Source organism: Colletotrichum phormii (genome assembly GCF_030913505.1).
Source record: "Colletotrichum phormii strain CBS 102054 chromosome Unknown BDP81scaffold_19, whole genome shotgun sequence".
Taxonomy (NCBI): Eukaryota; Fungi; Ascomycota; class Sordariomycetes; order Glomerellales; family Glomerellaceae; genus Colletotrichum; species Colletotrichum phormii.
This window is the reverse complement of record NW_026851461.1, coordinates 532,811-559,682: the sequence shown is the minus strand read 5'-3', so window position 1 is coordinate 559,682 and position 26,872 is coordinate 532,811. Positions and strand designations below refer to the sequence as shown.

The following is a 26,872-nucleotide window of genomic DNA, read 5'->3' as shown; positions in this document are numbered from 1 at the left end:
AAGGCATATACTTCGTACACATTGATGTTGATTATCTGCTACATGTGAATAATTGTGCCCTGTCATAACTTCTTGGATTCATGATTCATCTGGCGTACCTAGCATAGTCTGCATATCGCATGGGCTCGTGGTTCTGCCCGTCAATCAGCCCCATTCCATAGCTATCCGGTTCTGCATCAGGTACCTCTCCATATGTCTTCATCTTTTTTCGGTCGTTCTTGATTCTCTTCTTTTCTTCCTTGGCTGCCTTACGTTCCTCTTTCGCTGCCTTCTTGACCGCCTTTTTCTCCTTCTTCTCCTTGCGTTTCTGTCGGCATCCCTTCCTGGGAAACTCGCTGTTCGTACCCTGAAGGATTCGACCAGGATGTATGATAGCGAGAATGAGCAATGCCAGTATCATGGGGAAGGCGTCTAAAGCATATGCGTATGCTTCCGTGAAGGGTATGGGGTTCTCTTCAGGAGTCATGCCTCCGGTGAACTCGACGAGGCGGAAGATAATACGCGCCTAGGCAAGCCAACACCGGTCAGTTAGACAGTGTCGAGAGGATTCGGTGAAGGGGCATAGAAATGGGACTAACCGTGATCGCAAGCAAGGCTGCATAAAGCGCGAATTGAAGGGCCTTCCAGGTTCGTCGCGGCATGTAGCCTTCTTCATCCTCGCGTTCGTATGAGCCACCTTCCAGTCCGTAAACGTCGTTCTTATTCATTTGTATGGCGCGATAGTGGAAGCGAGCCATCAACATCAAAAACACCACGATGAACCCCTCCTGGACACCCATGCCGATGATATAGATCTTGACACCCTTTGCTCTGGTGTTAGGTTCAACCGTCGGACCAGCCATCACACCTCCTGTGGCCTGCACGATGAAGGTGGCGATATCGGCAACGACGAAGATGCGGCCGAGCCATCTTGCCGGAATGTAGGAAACTTGAGGTTCTCCGCCTGGTCGAAAGAAGTAGACCATTCGTGCAAAGGTCATGTACACAAAGGCGTTCAGCCATACAGGAGCCAACAGGAATAGCACCTGATGACCTGTGGCGTACCCCTGAGCTTGTTGATCTTGCGAGCCGTATGCATGCAGAATGAATGCGCCCATTTCCCAGCTTGCCGCCATAAGAACCGTCCATGTGAAAGGCTATATGCCACTGGTTGTTAGTATCTATACCCTCCACTAACTTCTTCCGATGGTCGGCGTAACTCTGTGAATAGTAGAAGGACGACCGGAAGGAAGTTTTGGATGCGTGATCTTACCTTTCGGTACCATATCGCTTCGACTAGATGAACCAACGTCAAAACACCAAATATCGAAGCCGTTGCAATAGCGGGCGTTAACTCGGGATGGAAGTTGTAGTTAGAGTTGCAAGCGTCCCAGGGAACGGCTCCGTTTGGTCCAGGCACCGCACTGGTGCAATCTGTTCTCGGAGGATCATCGTCACCATCGTCCCGGATTGCCAGCGTTGGTGTTGGAAACATTCTGCTTGGTTCGGTGGTGTCGAGAAAAAGAAAATGACAAATACAAATACTAGTAGTTACAGCGAGTAAATAGAGACAGACATTCGGATTAGTTTCTGATGGGTCTAGAAGTTGGAAGATGGTGGTCTTTTCTGCTCGATATGGACAACCTTGTCAAGCAAACCCTTCAAGCCGGCTTCGACAGTCAACTTAAAGATGCTGGGCACCAAAGACTATCTCAAAGCGGCATCAACTACATTCCGAGAGGTCAGGGTGCCAAGGAGGGTGCCAAGGCTGGTGCCTAGAGTGAAAGCAAGTTGGTCGACCTCTGTGTCTCGCAAATGACGCGTCCTGCATCCAGCACCGCCGGCGGCTCGGCATGATCGACCCTCCATCAACCCTCCGAGGGTCACTCTTGAGCGGGTCTAGCTGTAACAGACCACTATCCAACCAACACGAGAAACGTGTGTAACAGGGGTAAGGGGGTCTGAAATGTGACGACGGTCAGCGAACCTTTGAGCTTCTGTGGTGACACTGCTTCTTTTCACTAAGGAAGCATTGACAAGTGATTGGTCCAGGTTGATTCTAATGTTAAACCGGAGTTTGGCTGGGCGATTTAGTCCGTCTCTTGATCACGTCAACAATCTGAGTTATATAGACCTAAGTGATTCCCCGACTCAGTGCATCACATATGGGAATCATCGTCTGAGACTCGATCACCGGAATGAGCTTTGTATGATGCCAAAAAGACTTACCGTGCGTTCTTTTAAAGATAGAGTCCAAATGTAAAGTTCTTTCAGATCATGTGCCTTTTAGGTGATTTAGTGCGATGTAACCGTGCGGGAGCAAACTTCTACTCTGCCATGCCTCCGCCTTTGTATCTAAGGTAGTCTATACATCCTTGATTCCCATACTCATATCCATGTATCACAGTTCTTGGCGCCAGCAATAGCCCTTGGCCTACAACTACTGTGCCTCTCCCTCTCACGGAAGTTGAGAAATGATCTTGACCACTGCATCACCAAATTGGCTTGTTGTTGCGGTGCCTCCCAAGTCCGAAGTCCGGACGCCCGACTCAATCGCATCGCTGACGGCCTTGCATATGAGATCGGAAGCTTCAGGCATGTTGAGAGAGTAACGGAACATCATGGCAACAGACAAGATCATTCCGACAGGGTTTACCAACTGTTTTCCGGCGATATCTGGCGCGGATCCGTGAACTGGCTCATACAAGCCCTTGATCATGCTGCTGCCAGATTGCGGTGGGATGCCTCGCAAGCTAGCGCTGGGGAGAAGACCAATGCTACCAGCAATAGCACTTCCTTGATCACTAATGATGTCACCGAATAGGTTGCTCGTCAACACGATGCCGTTGAGCTTGGTAGGGTTGCAGGCCAGAGTCATGGCAGCGCTGTCGACCAGCTGGTGCTCGAAACGAACATCCGGAAACTCTTTGCTCAGGACCTCAGTGACAATGCGTCGCCAGAAACTGCCGCAAGCCGCGAGAACATTCGCCTTGTCAAGACTGATGACAGGCTTAGGCGGAGTTGACAGCCTCGCCAGATTGCCAGCCAACCGCGCGGCTCTCGCTACCTCTTCATAGGTGTACTGGTCCGTATCTTTGGCAATGAGGTCTCCGCGCTCTCGGTGCCCAAAGTAAATACCACCAGTAAGCTCGCGAACGATGAGAATATCGGTGCCTCTGCAGATGTCGGCCTTCATTGGTGACGTGTCGACTAGGGATGGGGCCGGGAAGTTGATCGGACGAAGGTTGCCGAACGCATCCAGTTCGCGGCGCAGAGTTCCGAGACTCGCGGCTTCAACAGAAGGAACCTGTCCAGCCCATTTCTTTGGAGCTCATTGTCAGCAAGGCGATTTATTGAGAGCGGTCACCGGCACTTACAGGACCACCGACTGCGCCTAGCAGGATTGCATCGGCCTCCTTTGCATCTTGAAGAGCTTCGGGAAGGATCGGCTTTCCGTGAAGATCAAAGGACGTCTGTGACGAAAAAGGTTAGAGAGAATGAATACGCGGTTTGACAGAAAGCCTTGTCGTTGACATACTCCGCCTATTGGATGATGCGTCAGGTTGAACTTGATTTCGGGGTGGCGGAGGGCGACTTCGTGAAGGACCTTGAGCCCCTCGGACATGACCTGCATTTGTGATTAATGACGGATTTATCCACCTCAATGGGTGTGTGGGTGAGCTGGGGGAGATGGAGCATACCTCTGGCCCGGCGTAATCTCCGCCAAAGATAACAATCTTGAATGCAGTAGACATTTTGACAATTTTAAATTGCTTCGAGGGTTGAATGAAAAGTTAGAAGTGAAGGCGGTTGCACAGAGCTGCTGAAGCTTCATGAATAAGATCTAGATCGCGGTTTCTTTCTTGAAGTATACGCATGGCTTCCAATTGAGTTTGTTTTTTCTCATCCTTTGTGTTGCAACTGTTTCATTCGAGCCGAGCTCGGCCAGACACAACTTTGGGGTTCATGATGTTGACGCTGCTTGCCTGCCGGACAATGCATTGAAGGCAAGCGAACTCATTGACAGAGAGAGAAGACTGTGCATTCAGGCTGAGGATGTGACGGGAGTGTGAATCTATCCGAAGATCAGGGGCTCACCAGCCCTGCGAGTGTAATGATTTTGCTGACCTTGCATGAGGCCCTGGTCCTGGCTAGTCGACCGTCTTACGACTTTCCAACGAAAAAGCAAGGGTTTATTAGGCTTTTCACCCTGGCGCCATAACATGCCCCCCTTCGATTTGGTCAATCGGAACTCGGCGGCAAAACAACATTGATTCTAGGCGTCCTCTGTGTGACCGTGTCACAAAACCCCGAGAAAGTCTAAACCCCCAGGCCCACATGGCCTTCCCCAATGGAATCACGGAGCAGCATGTGCAGATACAGAGCCAACCAGGGACTTTGCATACCGGCACAGCCAGTCGAGACTACGGATACTAGAGATGGGTTCCATGGGATGAAGTGGCTAGAGTATTACTACTGCGGTCAATGGCGTTCCAGATGCGCCGGACAACGCGTTGTAAAGCATCCTCAGCTGTAAGGTCAAGCGGGAAGCGTTCTAGCTAAAGATTGTGGTCAGACGCTGACGGTCAGCCGTCGACGATAACCAACTCGAGAGTCCGGATTGGTACACTTAGCAGCTCGTTATCGGAACTTAGATTTGTAGTATTATAGAGCAGTATTTGAATCAATTATTATTCTAATTAATGTCGCTTTGGCTAACCTCTAGTATCGAGTCCAACTGCTATTCTATTCTTACAACTTGTTTGTAGTGGCATTCGTACCGGCTATCGGCAACTCGATCCTCGTTTCTCTTACGAAATACCTACCACTATGGGTTCTATTCCCGCACATTCTTCAGCGGCTGGCGAGACCGAGACCGAGAATCTCTTAGCAGTTCGTCCGCCGAAAACGAACGTAGAATGGAACAAAATCGGCTTTACGCCTTTCCAAGGTCAGTTCAATTGGAGATGGGGTCACTGTGGTTCGATGTCAATCAACATGGAGCAATCGACGACACCCGCTAAACGAACTTTTGAGTTGGATGTGGTAATAACAGTGCTTAGTCAACGGCCACATCGAGTGCACATTTACGGCTAAGTCTGGCGCCTGGAGCCAACCGCGTTGGGTACACGAGCCTTACCTAAAAGTCCACGGCCTGTCGCCGGCGCTTAATTACGGCCAGCAAGCATTTGAGGGGCTACGCGTCTTTCGTAGCGAGTCAGGGAACATCCAGCTTTTCCGCCTGGCGAGCCATGCGGCCCGGTTCGCCCGCTCTGCCGCTGCCGTCGACATTCCGGCCGTCCCGGCCGACTTGTTTGCCAAATTGGTGCGGTTGGCCGTTCAACTCAACAGCGACTTTGTACCTCCGTTCGAGGGGGGCTGTTCCATGTATGTGCGTCCAGTGGTCTTTGCGAGCAGCCCGACCATGAACATGTACACGGCGGAAGAGTACACATTTGCCATTTTGGTCACGCCCGTCGGTCTGCTATACGGAGCAACGGGTCTCGAAGCGTTGGTTGTGGAGGGATTCGACCGTACGGCGCCGAAAGGCACCGGCGCTTTCAAAGTCGGTGGGAATTACGGACCCACCATCCCGATAATGGGACGGGCACGAAAGCAAGGTTACGGTTTGACACTCCACCTAGACGCCGAGACGCAGTCCTTCATCCACGAGTTCTCTGCCAGCGGCTTCATTGGAATCAAGGCAGAGTCTGCGGAGACTGGCGCTCCGCCTACAATGGTCATTCCCAAGGACGAGCATATCCTCCCAAGTATCACGGTCGACAGCGTTGGACAAATTGCCCAGGCCCTTGGCTGGAAGGTGGAGAGGCGTCCCGTAAGTTTTGAATTTCTTGTCCGATCCACCACCAATAGCCAATTGCTTCCTCAGCGTTCCATTCCTCCCTTCAGCGTTCCATGTGGGGGAGGATCGAGATCTCGGCGGAAGTTTTTGAATTTTATGGGAGATTAAACTGCTAATAGTGTTCCGGCGTCATGGCATTAGATCCCGTTCACTGAGCTTGGCGACTTTTCTGAGGTCTACACCGTGGGCACTGCATCATCGCTGGTGCCCGTAAGCGCCATCGAGCGCGAGTCGACTGGCGAGCGGTTCGCGTTTACCGTCGATGCGCAATCTCCGCAATCCGCTTATGCCAGATTGACAGACAGATTGCAAGGCATCAAGCGGGGCCTGTATACGGAGCCATGGGGCTGGGTGGAAGAACTCGATGGCGTTGCTTTGCGCAATGATATTGAGCGGATCACCAACACTGGGTTAGTGAAGTCTCCGGAGTAACTCTCGGTACCGAGGTCTTGAGACGGCGACCGACTCACGTGTATTGGACCTGTAGGTATCACGGGAAGCGGATAGACAGTGACTGCGGCCAGTGGATAGAGTTGGATAGAGTTGCGCATTGCTGAAGATAGATTGCTCTACCAAGCCCATCAAGGTTATTTCCGCTCGAAATACTCAGTATCCGCACATATGGGGCTTTGCTGTGTGCTGTCGTTTCTTAAAAACCGGGCCGGTGGACATCTCCTTGAAATCCACCAAGGAATCCTCCGCGTCGTTTCCTGGTGGAATCATTAAGTGACTGGGTAGTATATCGTGATTTAAGGAGACAGATTCACGAGTAAGATGCTTTGATTACGGGCGTGTTCGGTTTGCGGGGGTCTTGAGGACTTGTAGTATTATAGCTATCCTGTCTTGGATCTATAATTGTGCTATGATGATCCCTAGTGCCAGCGCAAACATTACCCAGGACTGGTATCCTGGTCGTTGAGTCAGTCACCCCACTTAACTCAGGCAAGCTAACTTGAAAGTCGTCTCTAGAGTAGGTAGCCAAGCGTTGCAATACTCCTCTACAGACATGACTTAGGCCAATCATTCTACCATGGGTACGATGCGATCGCATATTCGTCCGCTGTTTCGCAGGTCGCCTCGCTTGCAGAAAGAAATACACCTTTACGACAGTACCAAGTATTTGTGATGTGGGATATAGTTTCCGAGGAACAACCGTTGGGCTCCCTCGAGTCATTCACACGCCTACATCGTACCACAGCTGCTTGCGATCAAGAAATGCCATACGGAATATGCAGCATGGCCAGAATTTGGCCCCGGCTTCCCCGTGTGAACCCTAGCAACAGCCATTCTAGGCCATTGAAGCCTGCCTTGGCTGTTGCTGCAGCCTGCAGCAGCTGCTGACCAAAGATGGTGTAAGGGTCTTTTGGGTATGGACCTTGGACCCCAAAATTAGCTTGCCAGGGGGGTTTCTACACCAAGGTCGTCGTTGTCCAATTTCAATAATAGGGGCTCAACCTACATAGAGACTGCAGAACACAACAGGATGGGACATTCAATGCCAAGTTGCCAACACACAAACACCGAGATCATGGTCAGTCATCGAAGTTGTAGCGTGCGCGAAATGAGGCTATAAGAATATCCGTACGAAGTACGGTGACAATCGACTACTTGTTATGGAACGACTTGTTCAACTCCACGTTCTGCTGAACCCCGGGTCGAGACCCTGCATAAATCCCGGCCCCTCCACCGGCCCCTCCACCATCGAACCCATGCTCACCATGCCATGACATCTTGGGCAGGTTTAGCCTTGAGTTCCTTTGCGACACCGCCTTGTGAGGCTTTGCGACCTGTCAAGACGTCGTAGATGCGTTTGCCAAATTGGTTGAAGGCATTCGTCATGCCGCCCATTTTGGTCAACTTCTTCTCGAGCACAGACAGCTGAAACTCGAATGTCTCGCCGTCGACAGTCAGCACGTTGCGATCCAGGTCGATCTCAATGTTGGTTCCTGTCTGCGCCTTCTCGTAAAACAGGGGATCGTCGATGGTGAAGCCCCACAGACCCAAAGACGGCTGGTTTCGGCTGTAAATGAACGCGAATGCCTTTGCAATCACACATTCAACACCGACGCCTACGCGCGATAATGTCTGGTCAGCCCACCATTACGAACGAAGGAACGGAACGAAGGAACGAAGGAACGAAACGAAGGAATGAAGGATGACGGTGATGATCAATGCGGGGAAACATAACAGCCGACGGACAAGCGGCCGTAAGAATCACCGAGAGCGAGGGGGCATATGATGGGCAAAAGGATACGCAAAGGATGAAGGGAATGAGACTCCGACTCACCTAGTAAAGCTTGCACAGCCTCTTGACGACTAGATCCACAGCCAAATGCATCGCCGGCAACAATGACTTTGTGACCTTCCTTAACGAGTTGCCGGAATTCCGGGTTAGTGAACTCGAGGCAATGAGTGCCGAGCTCCTCGTTGTTCTGGGATGTGAGAAGGTACTGCGCCGGTGCGAGCTATTTGCGGGACGGCCCGTTAGAACATTGTTTCTTGTGCGCCTTTTTTGCTTACTTCATGTCGCATCCACGAATCAGGGGCAAAGCAAAGGGAAGGTGGCTTACCGCATCGGTATCAACAAAATCTCCTAGACGGAAGATCTTACTCCTAATAGTCCCGGAGCCGGGCTTAGCCTGGTCGGCGGCCGCGTCCTCACCGGACGGGCTGGGTCCCTGGTCCTCCGCGACGTTCGCATTCTCTTCGGCGTCTTGGCCTGGAGGCTCCACCCATTGCGGTTGGCTGAGGATACCATCGGCAAGGGATCCTTTACCCTTGACGCCGGCCCATCGATCCTCCGGGATGAGGTCAATAAGATCTTGTGGAGAAGTGACAGCCATGTCAAAAGACGACGCAGCCACCGTAGCAGCGGACGCCAAACTGCCGATAGCCCCTGTCATGCCAGTTGTTAGCTCATATTGTCCAACGTTACATTCGTTCTCAGCTGAATTTGGGTCTCGAGAGGGTCTCTTGATTAATATCACAAAACTGCTCGCGGGTCCGCCAACAAATGGGTCACATCTGCGGGCAGTTTTGGCCCAAAAGAGACAGACAGGGAAATAAGAACGATCGTGAGTGTATTCCACGAGACTCACCCTTGCCCATACGGTTCACAAAATTGCGGTTCTGACTGCTGAGCCAGACTTCCCCAGGTTTGGCCATGTCTGCGCCCATACCAACACAGTAGCTGCATCCAGGGATGCCGATGATGAAGCCCGCTCTCTCGTAAATGTCTGCGAGGCCTGTCTTGCGAAGGTAGTCGGCGATTGGGCGGCTCCCGGGGACGACGCGGCGCTCTCCCCGGGCCACCGGCTTCTTCCCCGCGTCCAGGCCAGCCTGCAGCACAAGCGCGCCCATGACAAGATCTTCCTCTGCTGTCGTACAAGCGCCGATGAAAACACCATCGAGGTGAGTACCTGCCACATCGGACACTGGCACAACGTCGTCGGGGCTTGGGTACTTGGCCACGAAGGGCTCGACCAGAGAGACGTCGATAGTATGTGACTCCGCATAGGAGCTTCCTTCATCGGGCTTGAAGTAGTACGATGCAATCCTGTGGTGGGCTGTTTTGCGGGCATCGATAAAGTCCTTGGTGACTTCGTCGGGAGCAAATATCCCTGTGATACCACCGAACTCCTGATTCTGATGTTAGCTAACCCTGAAACTAAGTGCAGAGTGTCAAGGGCTGGAATGCCGTGCCAGCGGGATAAGATTTGAATCGGTGAGGGCAAAAGGGTAAACACAAAGGCAGTTGCTTACGGTAGTCATGTTTGCAATTGCAAAGCGGGCGTCGGAGCTCAACCATCGGCAACCGGGGCCTGTGTACTCGACAACCCGGTCCGCAGCCACCGTATTGCGTTTAAGCTGCTGGAGAATGTAGAGGATGATGTCTTTACCTCCGACTCCACGCTGGGGCTTGCCCACCAGGTGGATCTCGACAACCTCAGGAACTTTGAACCAGATCTCTCCAGTGACGAGAGCCATCGTGACCTCGGTTGCGCCCAGTCCAATCGCAAGACAACCATCGGCCCCAGAGCTACACGTGTGCGAATCCGAGCCAATGATGATTTGGCCTGGTTGGGCCCGCTCACGGTAGAACTCGGTGTGCATGATGGTGTAGTTGTTGCCCTGGAACTGTGTCATCTTGAACTTCTTGCGAGCAAAGTCCATCTCGCCAACCAGTTTCTGAACAAGGGGCGTATCCATCAGCCTCGGATCCACCACATGATCGCCAGCCAGCCAAAAGTTGGAGTTCGAAAAGATACCGGGATCTCCCAGCTTGTTGTAGACTTGAAGCATGCCCTAGTCCAACGTCAGCAAGTCACCTAGTCCTGTGGGGATGTAAAGGCGAGGGTAAAGTGTAAGCATACATGCCAGCTAGCCTCGCTAGCCATGATCCAGTCGACAGAAACTCTGATTGTGTCCCCTGTTCGGACCCATCCTGTGCGAGTCACGTCATGCAGAGCGAATATCTTTTCTGTAACATTCATGGGTCGGCGGCCGGCAGGCCGGCTCACTAGGGGAACGATCGGCCCCCCCCGTCGATCGTTGGAGTTCAGACTCTCGAGCCCTGATGAAGGAATTCAGTTCCAATCAGTTCTCATCCAATAAATGCGGCAAAATTAGGGGTTCACTGAGATAGTTGCGGCACAGCAAAGGAAAGAAAGTATGCTTACATGCGGATGTGAGCAGAATCAGCTCGCTGCGGTCCGTTGCGCTTAATTCCCCGTTCCAGGCCAAGCCCATGCCGCCGTAGTCGGGGGACGCCGTGGCAATGCTGACGACCTGCAGGATCGTAGTTGCCTCTTTCTCCTTGCCATCTCGCTGCAGTCTGGCTGACAGGGCAGAAAGAACAACCAGAGGGTGCTCGGAGCTTTCGGTCTCTGCATCTGACGTTCCTAATCCGGGCTTCAGTTTTGTCTGGCGAGGGACAGGGAATATGGACAATTGCAGACTTACCGTTAGGTGTCCGTTCTTCTTTCAAGTGGAGATCTCGGGTTGCAGCCAGCAGCTGCAGGAGCTGCTCGTTGAAGCTCTGTTCCGCCATGCTTGTATCTGGTCTTTAGCAACGATGGATGCGCAGTCTTCGATTCAATCCTGGAGAAATGCTACTATGATGGTAAAATGATTCAAGAAGTGAATCTGGCTTTGAGCTTGTTTAATAAATACAATATGGTTATCGAGAACTTCAATGTTGAGTTCAAAATATCATAGATTTTTCTTCTTCTTCCTATCATCCACATCGCGCTGGAAATGTCTCGTCAGCTGGAAAAGCGAAGGTCAGATTGGACGCAAAGTCATCTCGTGATCCATCCGTGCGGGTGTCTGTGCAGCGTCCGAACACCTCGTCAATCTCTATGTTTACGACATGTGTATGTGACCTCACTCCCTCACATATTCCAAAGTGTTCTATTCCAGTCTTATCCTAATCAGACACCATTTTGTGACAGACGCTGCATCGTCAGCATGTTTGAAGAGCCATGTGTGCAGGGGACTGAACATATTTTGGCTCCGATGTTGCGGCGGCCGGCCCCGCAAAGCAGTTCCGTCTTCGGACGCCATCCTCTGTTCAGCAAGGTGCTCACCGTGTTCCAAGAGCCAAGCGACTCCGAAGAATCGAAAGACATCACTCGTTCTCTGAGATTATCCGGAGTTCGTGTATTTACCGAGCTAGACGGGTAAGTGAGGAATCCCATGTGCTCGTTTGACAGTTCGGCGCTGTTTGCTTGGCCAAGAGACACAATTTGCACGTCCACTGAGTTATTCGTCAGAACTAGAACGGGTTCACGGTATGCTATGCTCCAAAATACGAGCTTCTCTACATGGGCAGAAAAAGTCAAACATGACTTCGATGTCCGGTCTTTCTGATGACCTGGACGTGTGTGTATGTAACGTCCGTAATACGGTTGAGGCTGACTGAAAAGCACAGGCATCAAAACGACCCGGATTTTGGCACGCATGGGTCACCTTGCAATCCAGAACCACACGAGAAGTGGGTTGAGTTACACGTATAGAATGACCTTGATTTGTGAACGTGTTTGATAACAGGCCTATTCTACACCAGTAAACTTAGATAGCCGCCCAATTTGACGATACTCCTCCGTTTCCCATGCTACTCTAACTCCATACCGGAGTCTTTGGTTTCCGTTTCTGTTAATGTTACTTTCCTAGTTCAACTTCGCGCCGTGACGAAGTAAACGCTCGACCATGGCTTTATTCCCACTTTCCGCCGCTCTGTAGAGAGGCGTGCAACCGTCCGGGTCCAAAAAGTCGACGTCAGCTCCGTGCTCCGCAAGCATGGTCACCATGGGACCTTGATTGTTTTGTGTCGCGTAGTGAATTGGGGCCAGCCCAGCTTTATCCGCGGCGTTGACATCCGAACCGTGGAGGATCAGCGTTTTAGCCACGTTGATGTGGCCGTGTGTTGCCGCAATGTGCAAAGGGCTCCCTTGAGTTGGTCTCGCAAACTTTCCCCATACTGTCAGCAAATTAACGTGCAATGTGATGGAACTTTTGATAGCTGTTGAGATTTCGGGCAGAAAAATGAAATGTGAGAGATTCCAGATGAGCACTTATATAAGAAATACTCTCATCGGTGCTCTCATTGAAGTGGCGATGAGATGAACTGGGATATACAACTCACCCCTAATGTAAGGATATCTTCTGTTGAAAGGTCTGACATGTCTTCGTGTCTGCTGTTTGGTGTCATGAGTGTCATGCTGGCGTCTAATGTCCACGGCTCGATGAATTCGACAGTGTTCAAGCTGTGGGGGATTCCCGCTGAATACGAGCTCGCGTCCAGGTCATCAGTGACGGCATTTTGTTGCAGCGTCCGTGGAGCGGCTTCTCCAGACACTCCCATTTCCGAAGCAGGGAAGATTACTGCTGCCTGCCCAAAGTCTTGGGTCGGCTCATGCGGCGGGGTCTGAAGTGAACCGAACGGATCGGCAAGTGCTGCGGTGTATGTGAGGTCCTGCAGAATCTGATTAGCCCAGAATCTCGTGACAATGGTACCGTAAAGACGCGTAAGCACACTTGCTGTGACCGTTGGGGGTGAAGAAGAAGCGCTTCTTGACCTCCTCGTCGTTGTTGCTGATGTTGCTGTGGATGATGACGCGACATGGCTCGTTGCTGTGGCGGCTGCTGCGGCACTCTTTCCCTTGGCTCCTAGAATAGCTCGGTTTGTTGGTTTCTAAACGTTTCTTCTCCATTGGATGGGTGATAACGGATGGTGTTGTGGCATGTGCTGTGGCATGTGCCGGACTGGGTTGGGCTGGAGTGAAGTGAGGGTGTAGGCAGGGTAAGGTATGTTGGTTTTGAGGTTGCATACGGGACTTTCGCTTTGCCAGTCGGTTTTGTGTTCTCCTCCGCTCGGCCGGGTTGACTGTAAGGGCCATCAACAGAGACCTCATGTCACCCTCGCAGCTCATGGTGTTCATGGTGGCGGGAACTGTAAATAAACTACTCAGAGCACGACCTGCACTCGGTTCGTATGACGAAAAAAAAGACTAAAAAGTACGGAATGCAGTCAAGCGCTGAACTTGCAGGAAGCTGCAGAAGTATTTCTTAACCGCATCAGACACATGAGAGACAGACAGGCCTCATGACGGGCCGCAGCGGGCAGGAATAATATGAATATCGGCAGCACGTCATGGAGTAAAGCCCGTCCTTCCGTGACACTATTCAACAACCTGGGTCTCTCGAAATCCTCCTGCACCTTGAAATTTCGCCAAGCCAGTGTCGGTGCTACCGAGGCTGAGGCGTTTGTATCCACACCGCCGGCGAGTCCCACAAGCTTCCAGGGGAAGGGGAAGGGATTCTCGCATCAAATCCTGGCACCAGCATAGCGACCCCGGTGCCGAGATCCTAGGGAAAATGCAACGGGAGGGCTCCGCGTGGGATGAACTGCGGACATTATTCCCCGCGCTAAACTCCTACTTAACTAAGGTATTTATAAAAGTACTGAAAATACCGAAGGACTATTACTAATATTTAAAACTACTCCTTATTATAAGATCTTACCTGAATAGCTAAAAGTTAAGGGGACGCTACAATAATTATTATATTATTATTTCCTATCTTTAAAGGGCGCTATAAGCTAATAATTAGCGGGATAGAGATAAATATAATAATATTGGGTATTAACTATATTTAAAGTAAGGAGAAGGTAAAAGTACGATATTAATATAGTAGCTCCTCTTTATTTAAAGATACTTTATAGTATATAAAAGATAGCTAACTTAGTTATCTTAACCTACTCGTAATATAATAATAACTCTACCCTTTATTAAGGGGTTATAAGTTTAATTCCCGTACGTTAATAAGAGTAATTATTATACTTTTAATTACTATATAACGTCTAGATTATAAGTAAGTATATATAGGTTAGTTCCTTATATTAATACTTAAAGTTTCCCTACTTATACCTAAATATACCTAATTAGTCCTTAATATAGAGACATGCCTCTTAGAGGGAAGATATAGTATTACGTCCGTTATAATCCTATAGGCGCGTAGCTATATAATATAGAACAAGGGATAATGATACCGGAGTCATTATTATCAAAGCTTTTGCTTTGTGCTATAGTTGGTTGCCTTGACCTGCTCATAATAGCAAGCACATATAAAATTGTATATAAATAGGTTATTACGTAATACTTTTAAGGGTTCTTTTATAAAAAAACATTTTTTCTATAACTTTTTATGAAATTTAAGTGTGATTACGTAATGATTTTCATACTAATAGTATACAATAAACTAGGACTAGTATTTTATTAATATATTAGTATTAAACTAACATAGTATTAGTATACCCTCGTACTAGACTAATTAGTATTAGTACTACCCAAAACTTACTTAAGTATACTTTTTCTCAACCCTGTAGACAACAGACTCGATTTGTGACCGGTCACCAGACTTGCTACGTTCAGAAAATTACATACATGTGAATTGGTGCCTGGATGGTCCGGCAAGTCGGCTGACTGCATGTCGATGAGCAGGGGTGTTCTGCCATCCGAGCCCCTTCGGTCAACGGCTTACTCCCTCATGGCATGTCTCTTTAAAAAAGGTAGCATCCAAGCGTTCAATATGGCACAACTGTTGACCCTCACATATGTAAGCACTTGTCCATAAGAGTTCGTCCGGACCAACATCCGGTTGGTCCAGTGTTTTGACAGCGTTCAATATGGCACAACTGTTGACGCTCACATATGTAAGCACTTGTCCATAAGAGTTCGTCCTGACCAACATCCGGTTGGTACAGTGTTTTGACAGCTTCTCACATAATGCGTTTACGAGGAATCCTGGGAAGAACATCCAATCGCTGATGCAGTCGCGGGGAACCTGGAGGAATTCCCGACGTCCCCGTCGGACGCCAGTCGTAGTCGCCCGCCGTCAGCGCTACCGCAAGTGCAATCATTTGTCAACGCATACAAGTCAACCCAAGCAAGGGGAGGCCATCGCCATACCTAATTCAGCAAATTTATACCCCTCGATTGACTTGAATACTTTGATTAATTTAGATATTTATAGATCTAGCTAATAAGAGGCTATAGATCTATTACCGCCCTATTTATTTCCTTATCGAGTGGTATGTCTAGCTATTAAAATATACCACTATTACTAACCTTATTATAATTATATATTTTAATATAGTTAACGTGGTTTACCAGTCAGCCGCGCATATCAGTCAGCCGCGCATTTCCTTATCGCATACTAAATTGCATATTTACCTAATTTCTTTGAATAATAACTAATTAAAAAGATTTCAGTATCTTTATAATATATTTAAAATATAACTAGTTAACTTAGTTAAATTTAATAGAAAAAGACACTTTAATCTTTTATATTGAAATAAGTAGTGGAATAGAAATATGGGTCGTTGATAGGGATATAATATATTTACTCTAACTATCTCTAAATAGAAATTAATTTTTAAAACTTTTTATTTAGTTTGGTGACTCTTATCAAAGACTAATGAAAAAATTTGAACGTTATATAACCAACATTGAAAAAGATATTAATTATATAATGTAGGCGACTTAGTATACGATAAGGAAATGCGCGGCTGACTGATATGCGCGGCTGACTGGTAAACCACGTTATATAAACTACCCTTATAATACTATTTAACGGCTATACTTTACGAAACTCTTAGAGGTAGTAGAGGTTATTATAATAATTCAAATAATATAAGTATTATTATAATTAGGCGTTGTTGGTAACTATAAGTTTTTTATTATTACAAGCTTTACTATTGTTTTACTGTCACGGTAGCAGGCAGGTTGTTTGGCAGGTGGATGCTGGGCAGGCGGATCAGACAATCTATTGCTACGGGCAGGCTCTATCCTAAGCAGGTACAGGCTCTGTTGACAAGACGTAGCTCAAGGAGCTACGTTTCTGGACATGCGCGACAGAATACAGGATGCAGAGTTTTATCCAGCCTCAGGCTTACGTAACCCGGCCACCGGGTTACTCAACACCAACCTCAAGGTTGGGGTCTAGGACAGCGGGTCTGTGACATTTACTATATATTTATATTTTTTACTTTGAACTAACTATGTCAATTACTACTACTACCTCTATTACGAATATATATATATTAATAGGTGCCCCGCGCCTATACGTCTCTATATAAATCGCGAACGCCCTCCTCGTCGCTATCCCTCTAGCTCTTACTATTAATGACTTATTTTAGATCGTTATAGGCCCTAAGCGGTATATACTTAAAACATAGTTATTAAGAAGGTGCGGCCGCGGTCGATCTAGCTAGATTCGAGACCATGGTGATTGTCTTATCGAAGTTATTTAGGGTGGGGCTAATATCTCTTTTTAGAGTTATTCATAATACGATATGAAGGGGGCCTTACGAGTCTTCGGCGCCGTTACTACCTTTACTACTTAAGAGTACTTATTTCAGTATGTTAATATAAGCTTCTTATTAATATAAATTATATATTAACGAGGCTAAAATAGCTATAATATTTATAGGATCTTGGCTATATTAAATGAAGACTAATAGTAATACCCCTTCCTCGGCAACAGCATCGCTATCTTTTTTATTTAAAAATGTATGCCTTATAAATATAAGTATTCCAAAGGTAAAGATTATAATTATAAGGGATCTCTATGTTACCTTTATCGTCTCTACCGACCTTCCGTTTATCTATTTAAAGAACATTTTCCTTTAACAAATCTTCTGGTATTATAATATAGAGGTTGCCGACGAGGTGCCGTAGGGGCAGATAGTAATTCGGGATTATTTTTACGATCTTTTCTGGTATAGGGAGGCTTTTATAAAGTCGGAACTCTATAGAGCGGCCTTTAAGATATATTTCTTATTTGATTTAAAGTTATTACTCAATATTTACGTCTTTATAATAATAACTAGTTACTTTATTGATATTGATAGTATTATATAATCTCGTCTATTAGTATTTATTTAATATTATAGCAACTATAGAGGCCATACTCTCTCGGATACCCTCGCTATCATTATTAACTAGTATAATATCTAGGACCGGGTTAGAATAACGATCTCCAATAACGCTAGGAATATTGATACTTATATCCGGGCCTTTTACTAAAATAATAGCCCTGAAATAATAAAGACGGATATAATAGCCCGGAGAATACAGTATTATAACTATGTCTTTAATATTACGGCCCGGGCCTTTTTATTTAGTATTAATAAAGAGATATTTAAAGCCGAGTTGGAATATTACCGGCTTATTAACTATTATAATGACGATATTAAGCTCTAGCGGCGTATTAGGCCCGTAGGCCGGCTCCGGAATATTATTAAGTTTATCCGGGCCTCGCTATAATATAACGAACGGTTCCGGAAGGCCGCGGTAAAGTCGATAGAGATTTTAACTTTAATATCTTTTTAAAGTTACGCCGCGAGGCCTAACTTATCCCAAATAATAATACTTAATAAAATAGTATATATCTTATAATTGAAAGGGCGGTAAAAAAGAAGATAGAGATCTAGGCTTTTATACTAGCTATTAATAACTATAATGATATTAGTTAATATATTTTAAAAGATGACCTTCTCTTACTTAATAACTAAAAGATTCTTACCAAGATAGCGATAATATTAAAGCTTTTTTATTACTAAACGAAGCGGTGCGAGGGTTAGAGTATTAGTAATAGGTATAGCTAACTTCAAGAGGTCTTAATAGGTATTAAATACTTGCTCTTATATCTCGTCGACTAGAAGACGTTTTATAACTCTTAAATCTTTATAGTAATTAATAATAATAATAATAATAATCATAATAAGCCCTAGTAGTTATAGGCCTCTTAACGATAGTTAGAACGGGCATGCCGTTATTAGTATAATACCAAAGCCTCTTAAATATATATATATAAAGACTGGGTATCGCTAGCCTTACGATCTACCTTGTAATTTAACTCTCTTAATAAAAAGTAGTAGATCTTCCTCTGTAGTAATATTAAATAAATATAGTAAAAGCTCTTTATATATTATAATAAGTTAAAAGAGTCTCTATTACTTTTTAGTGCGATAATTCTATATTGATTATATAGTATCTTATACTTACGAGATAATTAATATAAGGAATATTAGAATAGACATGTTAAGAAGGCGTAGTCGTCCTTTATAAATTACTTCAATAAGTAATATCGTTAACCTAGCGCCGGCGAGGATCTTCCGGCCGGGCTCTAGGCCGGCATGCTTCTAGTAGACCCCGGGGCTCGGGACCAAGACTATTACTTCCGATAATAAGTTGATAGCCGGTGCCGGTAGACGCCGCCCTAGACGGATAAGCTCGATATTTACCTCCATTAGCCTCCGGAGGCTATATCCGATCCCGTATAATAGTAGATAAACTATATAGAGACCTACCCAGCGCTCTCTTAGCTTACTATCGACGTCTTCGCTATATTAGTAATAGTAGTGGATTACGATAGAGCGTTCAGTACTACTAAGTTAACCCTCATATTGTAGAGGTTCTGGATAGTGCCCTCTATTATAAAAATCCTCTAGCTAATAAAAACCTGACTAAAGAGGGGGGCAATAATACTTTAAAATAACTTCGGGCTATTAGAATCATTGTAAGCCTTATATATAACGTAGTTTTATATAGTAATTGAATTATTATACTTGTAAGTAAGCTAATTAATCAAACCCTCGTGAAAAAAAGTCATTAACAGCAAGTTTGGGGGTTAAATTTGCTTTGATTGCACTTGCGGTAGCGATGCCCGCCGTTATATCTAATCCCGAATGTAACCCCAAAGGAAATTGATAAAACCAACATGCATCGCAGTCCTCGTCCGTTGGAAGTGGACCCGGAGTTGGTTCTTCAGAGTTTAATAAACACTTTTGCAGCCAAGCCTGCACTCAAGCACAAACTCAGGGGCGCCCAATCCTGCCATCACTTCTCAACCTGGAATATTCACGCAAACTGGATATTTCCGCACGTAGTATCACCTTCCAAACAGAGAAGATCGGCAGGACATGGGATCCCGGGGAAGCATCCCGTAGTCGTCTCATTCTAACTTGGTGGCCGTTGGCGAACTACATCCCGTTAGTCGGTCCTGAGTCGCGCCTGAAGCAGAGGTTCATCAAGATTACTTTCCCGGCGCGTCTCCGACTGTTTCGGCGACAGACGACACAAGTCTCTCAAACTTATATTCACAGACGAAATGGAAAAGTTTGACTGCATTGTGGTGGGCGCAGGTAACCCATTCCCGAGCCTCTGGATCTACATGTTTCCAGACATACATTTCATCGAGGTCCAATGGGGTGACAGAATTCCGTAGACTAACATGGCATTGCAGGATGGTACGGCCTGGCCGCCGCAAAGCAGTATCACTGCACGCAACCAGAGTCCCCGCTGGTTGTCTTCGACTCCCAGCCCACCCTCGGCGGCACTTGGGCCGAAGAGCGCTTGTACCCGGGCTTGAAAAGCAATAACATGCTGGGAACTTACGAATATCCTGACTTTGCCATGGACAGTGAGACATTCAACATCAAGCCAGGGCAGCATATCCCAGGCGAGACCATCAGCATCTATCTCAAAGCTTATGCAGACAAGTTTGGCATCACCGACAAGATCCGATCAAGCCACAAGGTCATTGTGGCTGAACATCAAGAAAACAACGAAGGCGGCTGGTTCTTGACAGTCGCAAATGCCAAAGATGAAGAGAAACGGGTGTTCGCTCGGCGCCTGATTGTTGCGACTGGCTTAACATCTGAACCGTGGCTGCCTCATTTCGATGGGCAAGAGTCTTTCGGAGGTCGCATCTTCCATGGCAAGTACTTTCAGCAGAATGCCAATACCTTAAAAACGACAAAGACTGTGACGGTCTTCGGGGGCACGAAGTTCGCATGGGATGCCGTCTACTCATATGCAACTGCTGGTGTGAAGGTGAACTGGGTCATCCGGTGTAAGTCTACTCGAACCTGAGATCTAGATACCAACTGACTCAGCGATAGCAACGGGGCATGGACCTTGCTGGATGGTGCCCCCTTATGTCACACCACTCAAGAAATGGCTAGAAAAGCTTGCCAGTTAGTGTACTTCTCCTTTTGCTTGGATAACTTTGAGCTGACACAAAGCAGACACGAGAATGTTGACTTGGTTCAGCCCATGCGTGTGGGGTGATGCTGACGGCTATATCGGCACGCGTAACTTTCTCCATGGCACTGCCGTTGGAAGAACCATCGTTGATGCCTTTTGGAAAGTGCTTGGCGGCGATGTGATGACGCTCAACGCCTATGACTCTCATCCGGACACGGCAAAGTTGAAGCCTTGGACAGAAGTGATGTTCACAGGCACCAGCTTCAGCATTCTCAACTACGAGACCAATTTCTTTGACTTGGTCAAGGAAGGCAAAGTCAGTGTCCATCTCGGGGAGATCGATCACCTCAGCGCTGGGAAGGTTCATCTTTCTGACGGAACTGAGTTGCCTGCCGAGGTCCTGCTAGCTCACACCGGCTGGAAACACGTCCCACCAATCAAGTTCCTCCCAGAAGGTATCGAGAAGGAGCTCGGTATACCACATGCGCCCATCGAGAATGCACCCCGAGAAGATCTCGCCGGCCAGACCGACCTCGTTGACCTCGCCGACGAGGAGATCTTACAGCGCTATCCAAGGCTCAAGAATCAGCCGGTATGGAACAAGGATTATGTTCCCTCGACCAACCAAAAGGGCATCGACAGCGACGACGTAGTGACCCCTTACCGAACCCTTACGCCCTACATGCTTCACCACTTCATCGTACCGCCATCGGAGCGCTTCTTGCGCACACGCGACACAGCATTTATCGGCATGGTCTGCAACTTCAGCAACGTCATCACGGCTCATGTTCAAGGCCTTTGGATCAGTGCGTACTTCTCGGGCCTTCTTGCCAAAGATCCTGCGGAGGCAGTAGGTGATGACTCGGCGATGCAAAAGTTGCAATACGACACAGTCTTGCTGAACCGTTTTGGCAAATGGCGTTACCCTACAGATTGGGGCTCCAACAAGTGCCCAAGCTTTGTGTTTGACGCTGTTCCTTACCTAGACCTACTGCTGAGGGACCTCGGTCTCGCCCATTACCGGAAGAAGGGATTCATGGCCGAGTGGTACTCGCCTTATGGGCCAGAAGACTACAGTGATGTCAATGAGGAATGGCAGGAGAAGTTCGCGAAGGGCAAGGCCATTGATGCTACATCGACTTAAGATTGATCTTCTGCCATGATCAAATAAAATTCATTTCTTTTCATCATTCAACCAAAGAAACCACGTATGATGAAAGCAAGAGGGAGATTTTTGTATCCTACTATGGAGTTTAAATTATTCACCAACCCCCTGAATCATCATGGTCTTGACCGTTCTAGCTGTGAAAACCATACGCTATCACCACTCCAGCAAGAAGCTTACTTAGTGTCTTCGATGCGGAGAAGGTACTTCTTAGCAGACACCTTTCCAGCTTCGAGATCTTTGAGTGCCTTTTCCAAAGAGCCGAGACCTTCGGGAAGAACCTCATAAGGATGACCAGTGAACCACCTCTCTTCCAGTCCCCGCCCGAAGAAGCGGTAAAATACCGACCCAAATTCCTTGTCTCCCAAAAGAGGACCTGAAGGGTCATTCGAGGCATGGACTGTGCCAACCATAGTGTACAAAACTTCGGCCTTAACATCGTTCGGGAAGTTTTGTAGAAAGACTGAGATCTTGCCACCTGGAGCCAGAGCCTTGGCCACGGTTCGGACTGTCCCCTCTTCGGAGACGCCATCCAGAGCATTGATGATGGACTGTCCCCCAGCTGCACGGCGGATCTGCTCAAGAACGTGATCTTCTCCTTTGCGGTAGTCGATGATGACATCACCTTTCTCCTTGTTGATCAAGGTTTGCACATAGGGACTGCCACTTCCGGCAACGGCGATGATGGGATGGATGTTGGAGAGCGTCGCTAGCTTGATGGCAAAGGCCCCAACAGCCGTGGCACCGCCGTTGACGAGGCGAGGCAAAGCTGTTTTGGCTGGATTCCAGGGAAGCGGCAGATCGAGCTTCTGGTACAAAGCAAGAGCAGCGGTCATGGCAGCTAGTGGGATCGTCGCCGCCTCTGAAACACAACTTGTAAGTAAGTACTCATTCAGCATTGCATATGATTGAAAATGAGAACTCACCCTCGAAACTGGTCTTCTCGGGTATGAGAAAGGTCGACTGAGCCCAAGCAATGGAGTATTCGGCATAACTTCCATGCGGGGTGTTCATTTCGTGGAAAGCCGCAACGTGATCTCCCTTCTTGAAGCCGAGCACGCCTTCGCCAACACTTTCAATAAGACCAGCAATATCATCTCCATGATTCATGGGAGGTAGGTGCGGAATCCAAATCTTGGGGATTTTCCAGTCTTTCGGATTGGTCCCAGAGATGGTGGTTTTGATCAAGACCTGTCCGGGTCCTGGGGTTGGTACCGGAGTATCGTGGATCTCAACCTTGAGGTTGCCGTCAAAGATTGCTTCTTTCATGATTGATGTAAATGTTCGTCTTCTTGTAGCTGTTGGTAGATAGTGAAATGAAATGGCGATATTTCGATATTGGTGTCAAAACACTTGTGATGATTGAACGAAGCCAGGGGCCGATTGCGATGACTTTATGTACATACGAGGTTTCTCGTCCCTGAATTTTCGACGGGATTTCAGTTCAACAATACGCAAGTAACTGATGAGAACATGACAATGCCCGGATGGCCAGATGACAAATTACATCGTGCTCGGAGAGATTCTAGTCAGCATAAGGTTTCCTTAGACTGAAGATTCCATGAGCTTGTGTTCAATCGGAGGAAGCATAATTCTGAAGTTCCATATCCGACGGTCGAACTTTCAGCCTCCAATGGTTCAAACCACTTCGAGTGCTCCAAGTGATGCCGTGCACAGATGTCTCGGTCTTACTAAAGGCACAAAAGGTCCGATAGTGGATAGGAAGCCTCCAAATGCGAGTGTTGGGGTTGGTCCCACTGTAAAGTTGGAGACTTGGAGACTCAGAGAACCCGAGACAGGGACCTCCAGTTTTCTCGAGCTTCTTCTCCTCTCAATACGTGTGGCCATCCAACATTAACGCTCGAATAACACCAATGCTTAGGGCTTGCCCCTTTTTCCATCTTCACGATCGGATTGTTGATCTTTGAGATATCCACTAACGAGAGCGTACAGATCGACCAGATCACCCCGGCTGTCGGCATGAACATATCAATATTAGCATCTCTCCGTTAGCCTCCCTAGTTGTTTTCGGCTGTTAGCCATTCGAATGATTTTTATCTCAATATTGATGAATTTAAGGTGTCTCCTTTTCCGGCATTGCACTTCTTTTGTAACTTCATTAACAGCGTCTCCCCGTGTGTTACAGAGCGGACACGCTTACACAAAGCACGGATACGGGCCGACATGGAGTTTGCCTGACGGTATTGGGCTGCTGCTTACCGCAAACACCTACCTACATTATCGCCAGCATGAAGAGCAAACGCCGGGGAACAGGCCTTCTGCCAGCAAAGTCAGCCAGCAAGCCAGGACCGAAGCCGGGTCTCCGCTCACGGTCCGGGCCGTTAACGGGCATATCCGGCGATGCTCCACCCCGATAGCCGGCCGCTGGCCCGAGCATCCCGGCATTTAGAAATTGCTGGAAAGCTCGAACTTTCTCTCCACACCCTTCCTCAATTGTTCTCCCTTACGTCACAGACACGGCATCCCGCGGTCGTGTGCACGTTGCACGGCAGGAGAACTGACCGCAACGTCGCAATGTGGTACGATGGAATCGCGAGGGTTCTCCTCGATTCTTGAACTTGTAGATAATTCGTCTTATTTATCCTATAAACCATTCACTCAACTTTCCCTTGCTCGTCAATAACTTCCATTTACCTACTACATTCGCAATCCTCTGTCCTAAAGCATTACTGCGGTCCCAATTCTCGGGTAATGTCTCTCGCTCAGCATGTCACCCAGGCCGAAGGCTTCGACTACGAGCGTCCCACAGAACAAGTCGATTCAAATGGCCAAGGCGAGTCCATTTTCGGTACACTCAACCCGTTCAATACAGAGAGTAGCAACGACGATCCGCAATGGAGACGCTTGAGCTTTGCGCCTGTTGAGACCGTACACGCCGAGAAGCCAATCGCAGCTTACAAAGTCTCCAATACCAAACGATGGGGTAAGCGCAGCAGTCTGAACTCTGTACGATCTCCCAACTTCAGAACTGACACACTCGCAGTACAAGTAGCGACTAGCATAGTAGCATGCTGGTTAGCTGCTGGCATCGTCTTTGGATTCGCTGCCCTCAAGCCTGTTCTCATCGCCGAAGGCGTCTACAGCGATCTCTGCGATGCCGATGATCCGGGCACGGTAGACAGCGGCGATTACATTCCTTGCACCGAACAAGACCTCAGGCTAAATTTGTTCTTTATCGCCGCCTCTGTTACGGCCAATGTTTCTTCACTATTGGCTGGCTCTGTTCTCGATCGCTATGGCCGGCGGGTTTGCTGGATCGCCTCCTGTGTATGCCTCACTGTGGGCTGCATCCTCATGGCAGTTTCACGCAACTTCATCTACTTTGACGGATACTTCCTAGGAAACATCATGCTTGCCCTTGGTGGAACTTTTGTCTTTGTGTCCAGCTTCCAGCTCGCCAACGCGTTCCCAAAGTACAGTGGACACATCATCGCACTGGTCACTGGGGCCTTTGACGCGTCCGCTGCTGTCTTCCTCATCTACCGTGCGGCATATGAATCAACAGAAGGCAGACTCTCACTTGAAAAGTTCTTTTACGCCTACATCGCCATTCCAGTCCTGATTATCATAGCCGAATTCGCTTATATGCCGGTTCGGTCTTATCACACAATTCCTCAGCTGGAACAGAAAATTGAGAAAATTCAGGACGAGACGCACGATGTGCATGAGTCCGACGATGAGATTGATGATATTAGGCAGTTGCGCAAAGTACGCAGTGCCCGGGCTGATCGGAGGCTGTCGAAGCTTGACCAGATTGAAGAAGTCGCTGGCGATGCTGAGCAGCGGGAAGAGCGTGTCAAGGTCAATGAAGAGCGTCAAGAGGCCAGTGGGGTCTGGGGAGTTCTCCATGGTGTTCCGGCTCATCAGCAGATCCAGAGTCCATGGTTCATCCTCATCCTGCTTTTGACTATTGTTCAAATGTTGAGGATGAACTACTTCATCGCAACTATTCATGCGCAATACCGATACATGCTGGGCTCCGAGGCCGACGCCAACGACATCAACCGTTTCTTCGACATTGCCTTGCCTGTCGGTGGACTAGTTTCTACCCCGTTCATTGGTGTTCTCCTCAATAATCTCAGCGTACCGGCAACCTTTGGTACCTTGACTGCCCTGATCGTCGCCATTGGCGTCCTCAATTGCTTACCCTTCGTATGGGCGGGATATGCTACGGTTGTCCTCTTCGTCATCTTTCGCCCCTTATACTACTCGGCCATCTCGTAAGTTTAGCCATACTGTCTTCTAACCTACGTTTCGTATATTAATCAAACCACAAGGGACTACGCAACGAAAGTGTTTGGTTTCGCCACCTTCGGACGTATCTACGGCACGATTGTGTGCGTCTCGGGCCTGATAAACTTCGCCCAATCTGGCCTGGATGCTCTTACTCACGGCCCTTTGCACGGTGATCCCACACCTGTGAATATTACGCTTGGGGCGTCGGGTACCGTAATTGGGGCTCTTCTAACGGCATTCGTCGCCGTCAAAGGTCGCACTTTCGTCACGGAAGAGAAGCCTGAGCTGGATGCCTTAGAAGAGGGACAGAGACTACTGTCATCGGCAGGACAGGACTATGGAAGTCTGGAATGAGAGGGTTTTTACAAGATGACCCCTTCTAATGAAAAGCAACTCCGATTCCTGTCTCCTTAGATAAATTAGGCATAAGTACTGCGCTGGCCACCTTGGCTTCTATCAACTCCCTTTGAGCACTTGCCGTCTCAACTCAGGTATCATCAATCATCGTACCTTTCAAATTTGTATTAATTGGGCGCATAGTCTTTAGAGAAAACACTGCCTACTAGTACTTAGACAATTATTTCTCTGGTAAGATCATGACTGAGATTCTTTGAGCATCGGGGCCATCTGATCAACGGGAGTTCTTTTGCAAGAAGTATCCTTTACCAGTCTAGACTTTTACCCTTTGTCTTTGCAAAACAAACTTGTGGGCTAAGAAGTTATGTCACTCATGCGATAGGTTCGGAGTGTTCTATCAATCCGTAGCGATTCTTGGCGACGGATCTGTCTCCCTCGGCCTCCGTTGTCTTGTAAACTCAACCCATAGTTCTCCTTCTTCTATACGTTTTTCGGGAACCTGTTTCCGGATTTGTTCTTACAGCATGCGTTCTAGCCAGATTTATCTATCAAGCTGGGTCTGATTGGGTCGTAGCAGGATACAAAAACTGTGTGCTCGGTTCCGCTACTAGTCGGTACGCGGAACGCGTGGAATCCATACAGCAGTGACGTTGGCCTAGAGCAACTTGCTCCTTCACGAATACGGATACGGGAAGGGCT

At 47.9% G+C, this 26,872-nt stretch overlaps 9 protein-coding genes across 9 annotated transcripts; 4 read left to right on the top strand and 5 right to left on the bottom strand.

Annotated features, from left to right (window-relative positions):
• Window positions 1-85: 85 nt before the first annotated feature.
• Window positions 86-1,474, bottom strand: BDP81DRAFT_327588 (RTA1 like protein-domain-containing protein; the record flags this gene model as incomplete). The annotated part of the gene is made up of 3 exons (XM_060585151.1): window positions 86-505; window positions 579-1,136; window positions 1,253-1,474. 3 exons carry the CDS (start codon window positions 1,472-1,474, stop codon window positions 86-88), a joined length of 1,200 nt encoding a protein of 399 aa, XP_060441722.1.
• Window positions 1,475-2,437: 963 nt separating this feature from the next.
• Window positions 2,438-3,613, bottom strand: BDP81DRAFT_463758 (3-isopropylmalate dehydrogenase; the record flags this gene model as incomplete). The annotated part of the gene is made up of 3 exons (XM_060594061.1): window positions 2,438-3,301; window positions 3,357-3,452; window positions 3,518-3,613. 3 exons carry the CDS (start codon window positions 3,611-3,613, stop codon window positions 2,438-2,440), a joined length of 1,056 nt encoding a protein of 351 aa, XP_060441721.1.
• A 1,098-nt stretch (window positions 3,614-4,711) lies between these two features.
• Window positions 4,712-6,566, top strand: BDP81DRAFT_435294 (branched-chain-amino-acid aminotransferase-like protein). Its single transcript, XM_060591039.1, has 3 exons — window positions 4,712-4,930; window positions 5,043-5,815; window positions 5,984-6,566. The coding sequence occupies exons 1-3, from the start codon at window positions 4,810-4,812 to the stop codon at window positions 6,272-6,274; spliced, it is 1,185 nt and encodes a 394-aa protein (XP_060441720.1). The 5' UTR covers window positions 4,712-4,809; the 3' UTR covers window positions 6,275-6,566.
• An 841-nt stretch (window positions 6,567-7,407) lies between these two features.
• BDP81DRAFT_409142 (aconitase family protein) lies at window positions 7,408-10,892 on the bottom strand (the record flags this gene model as incomplete). Its single annotated transcript, XM_060589068.1, has 8 exons — window positions 7,408-7,911; window positions 8,130-8,307; window positions 8,413-8,738; window positions 8,941-9,481; window positions 9,605-10,147; window positions 10,216-10,271; window positions 10,522-10,743; window positions 10,805-10,892. The coding sequence occupies 8 exons, from the start codon at window positions 10,890-10,892 to the stop codon at window positions 7,556-7,558; spliced, it is 2,310 nt and encodes a 769-aa protein (XP_060441719.1). The 3' UTR covers window positions 7,408-7,555.
• Window positions 10,893-11,824: 932 nt separating this feature from the next.
• BDP81DRAFT_380933 (ankyrin repeat-containing domain protein) lies at window positions 11,825-12,610 on the bottom strand. Its single transcript, XM_060586860.1, has 2 exons — window positions 12,489-12,610; window positions 11,825-12,312 (listed from the first exon to the last, which is right to left on the bottom strand). Exons 1-2 carry the CDS (start codon window positions 12,561-12,563, stop codon window positions 12,013-12,015), a joined length of 375 nt encoding a protein of 124 aa, XP_060441718.1. The 5' UTR covers window positions 12,564-12,610; the 3' UTR covers window positions 11,825-12,012.
• Window positions 12,611-19,516: 6,906 nt separating this feature from the next.
• BDP81DRAFT_327287 (uncharacterized protein) lies at window positions 19,517-21,538 on the top strand (the record flags this gene model as incomplete). Its single annotated transcript, XM_060585128.1, has 4 exons — window positions 19,517-19,550; window positions 19,652-20,260; window positions 20,310-20,384; window positions 20,436-21,538. 4 exons carry the CDS (start codon window positions 19,517-19,519, stop codon window positions 21,536-21,538), a joined length of 1,821 nt encoding a protein of 606 aa, XP_060441717.1.
• A 127-nt stretch (window positions 21,539-21,665) lies between these two features.
• Window positions 21,666-22,828, bottom strand: BDP81DRAFT_355470 (putative quinone oxidoreductase; the record flags this gene model as incomplete). The annotated part of the gene is made up of 2 exons (XM_060586286.1): window positions 21,666-22,421; window positions 22,486-22,828. The coding sequence occupies 2 exons, from the start codon at window positions 22,826-22,828 to the stop codon at window positions 21,736-21,738; spliced, it is 1,029 nt and encodes a 342-aa protein (XP_060441716.1). The 3' UTR covers window positions 21,666-21,735.
• A 646-nt stretch (window positions 22,829-23,474) lies between these two features.
• Window positions 23,475-24,120, top strand: BDP81DRAFT_76526 (uncharacterized protein). The gene has a single exon (XM_060596255.1). The coding sequence runs from the start codon at window positions 23,607-23,609 to the stop codon at window positions 23,967-23,969; it is 363 nt and encodes a 120-aa protein (XP_060441715.1). The 5' UTR covers window positions 23,475-23,606; the 3' UTR covers window positions 23,970-24,120.
• Window positions 24,105-26,613, top strand: BDP81DRAFT_76515 (major facilitator superfamily domain-containing protein). The gene is made up of 2 exons (XM_060596254.1): window positions 24,105-25,800; window positions 25,858-26,613. Exons 1-2 carry the CDS (start codon window positions 24,272-24,274, stop codon window positions 26,168-26,170), a joined length of 1,842 nt encoding a protein of 613 aa, XP_060441714.1. The 5' UTR covers window positions 24,105-24,271; the 3' UTR covers window positions 26,171-26,613.
• Window positions 26,614-26,872: the final 259 nt, after the last annotated feature.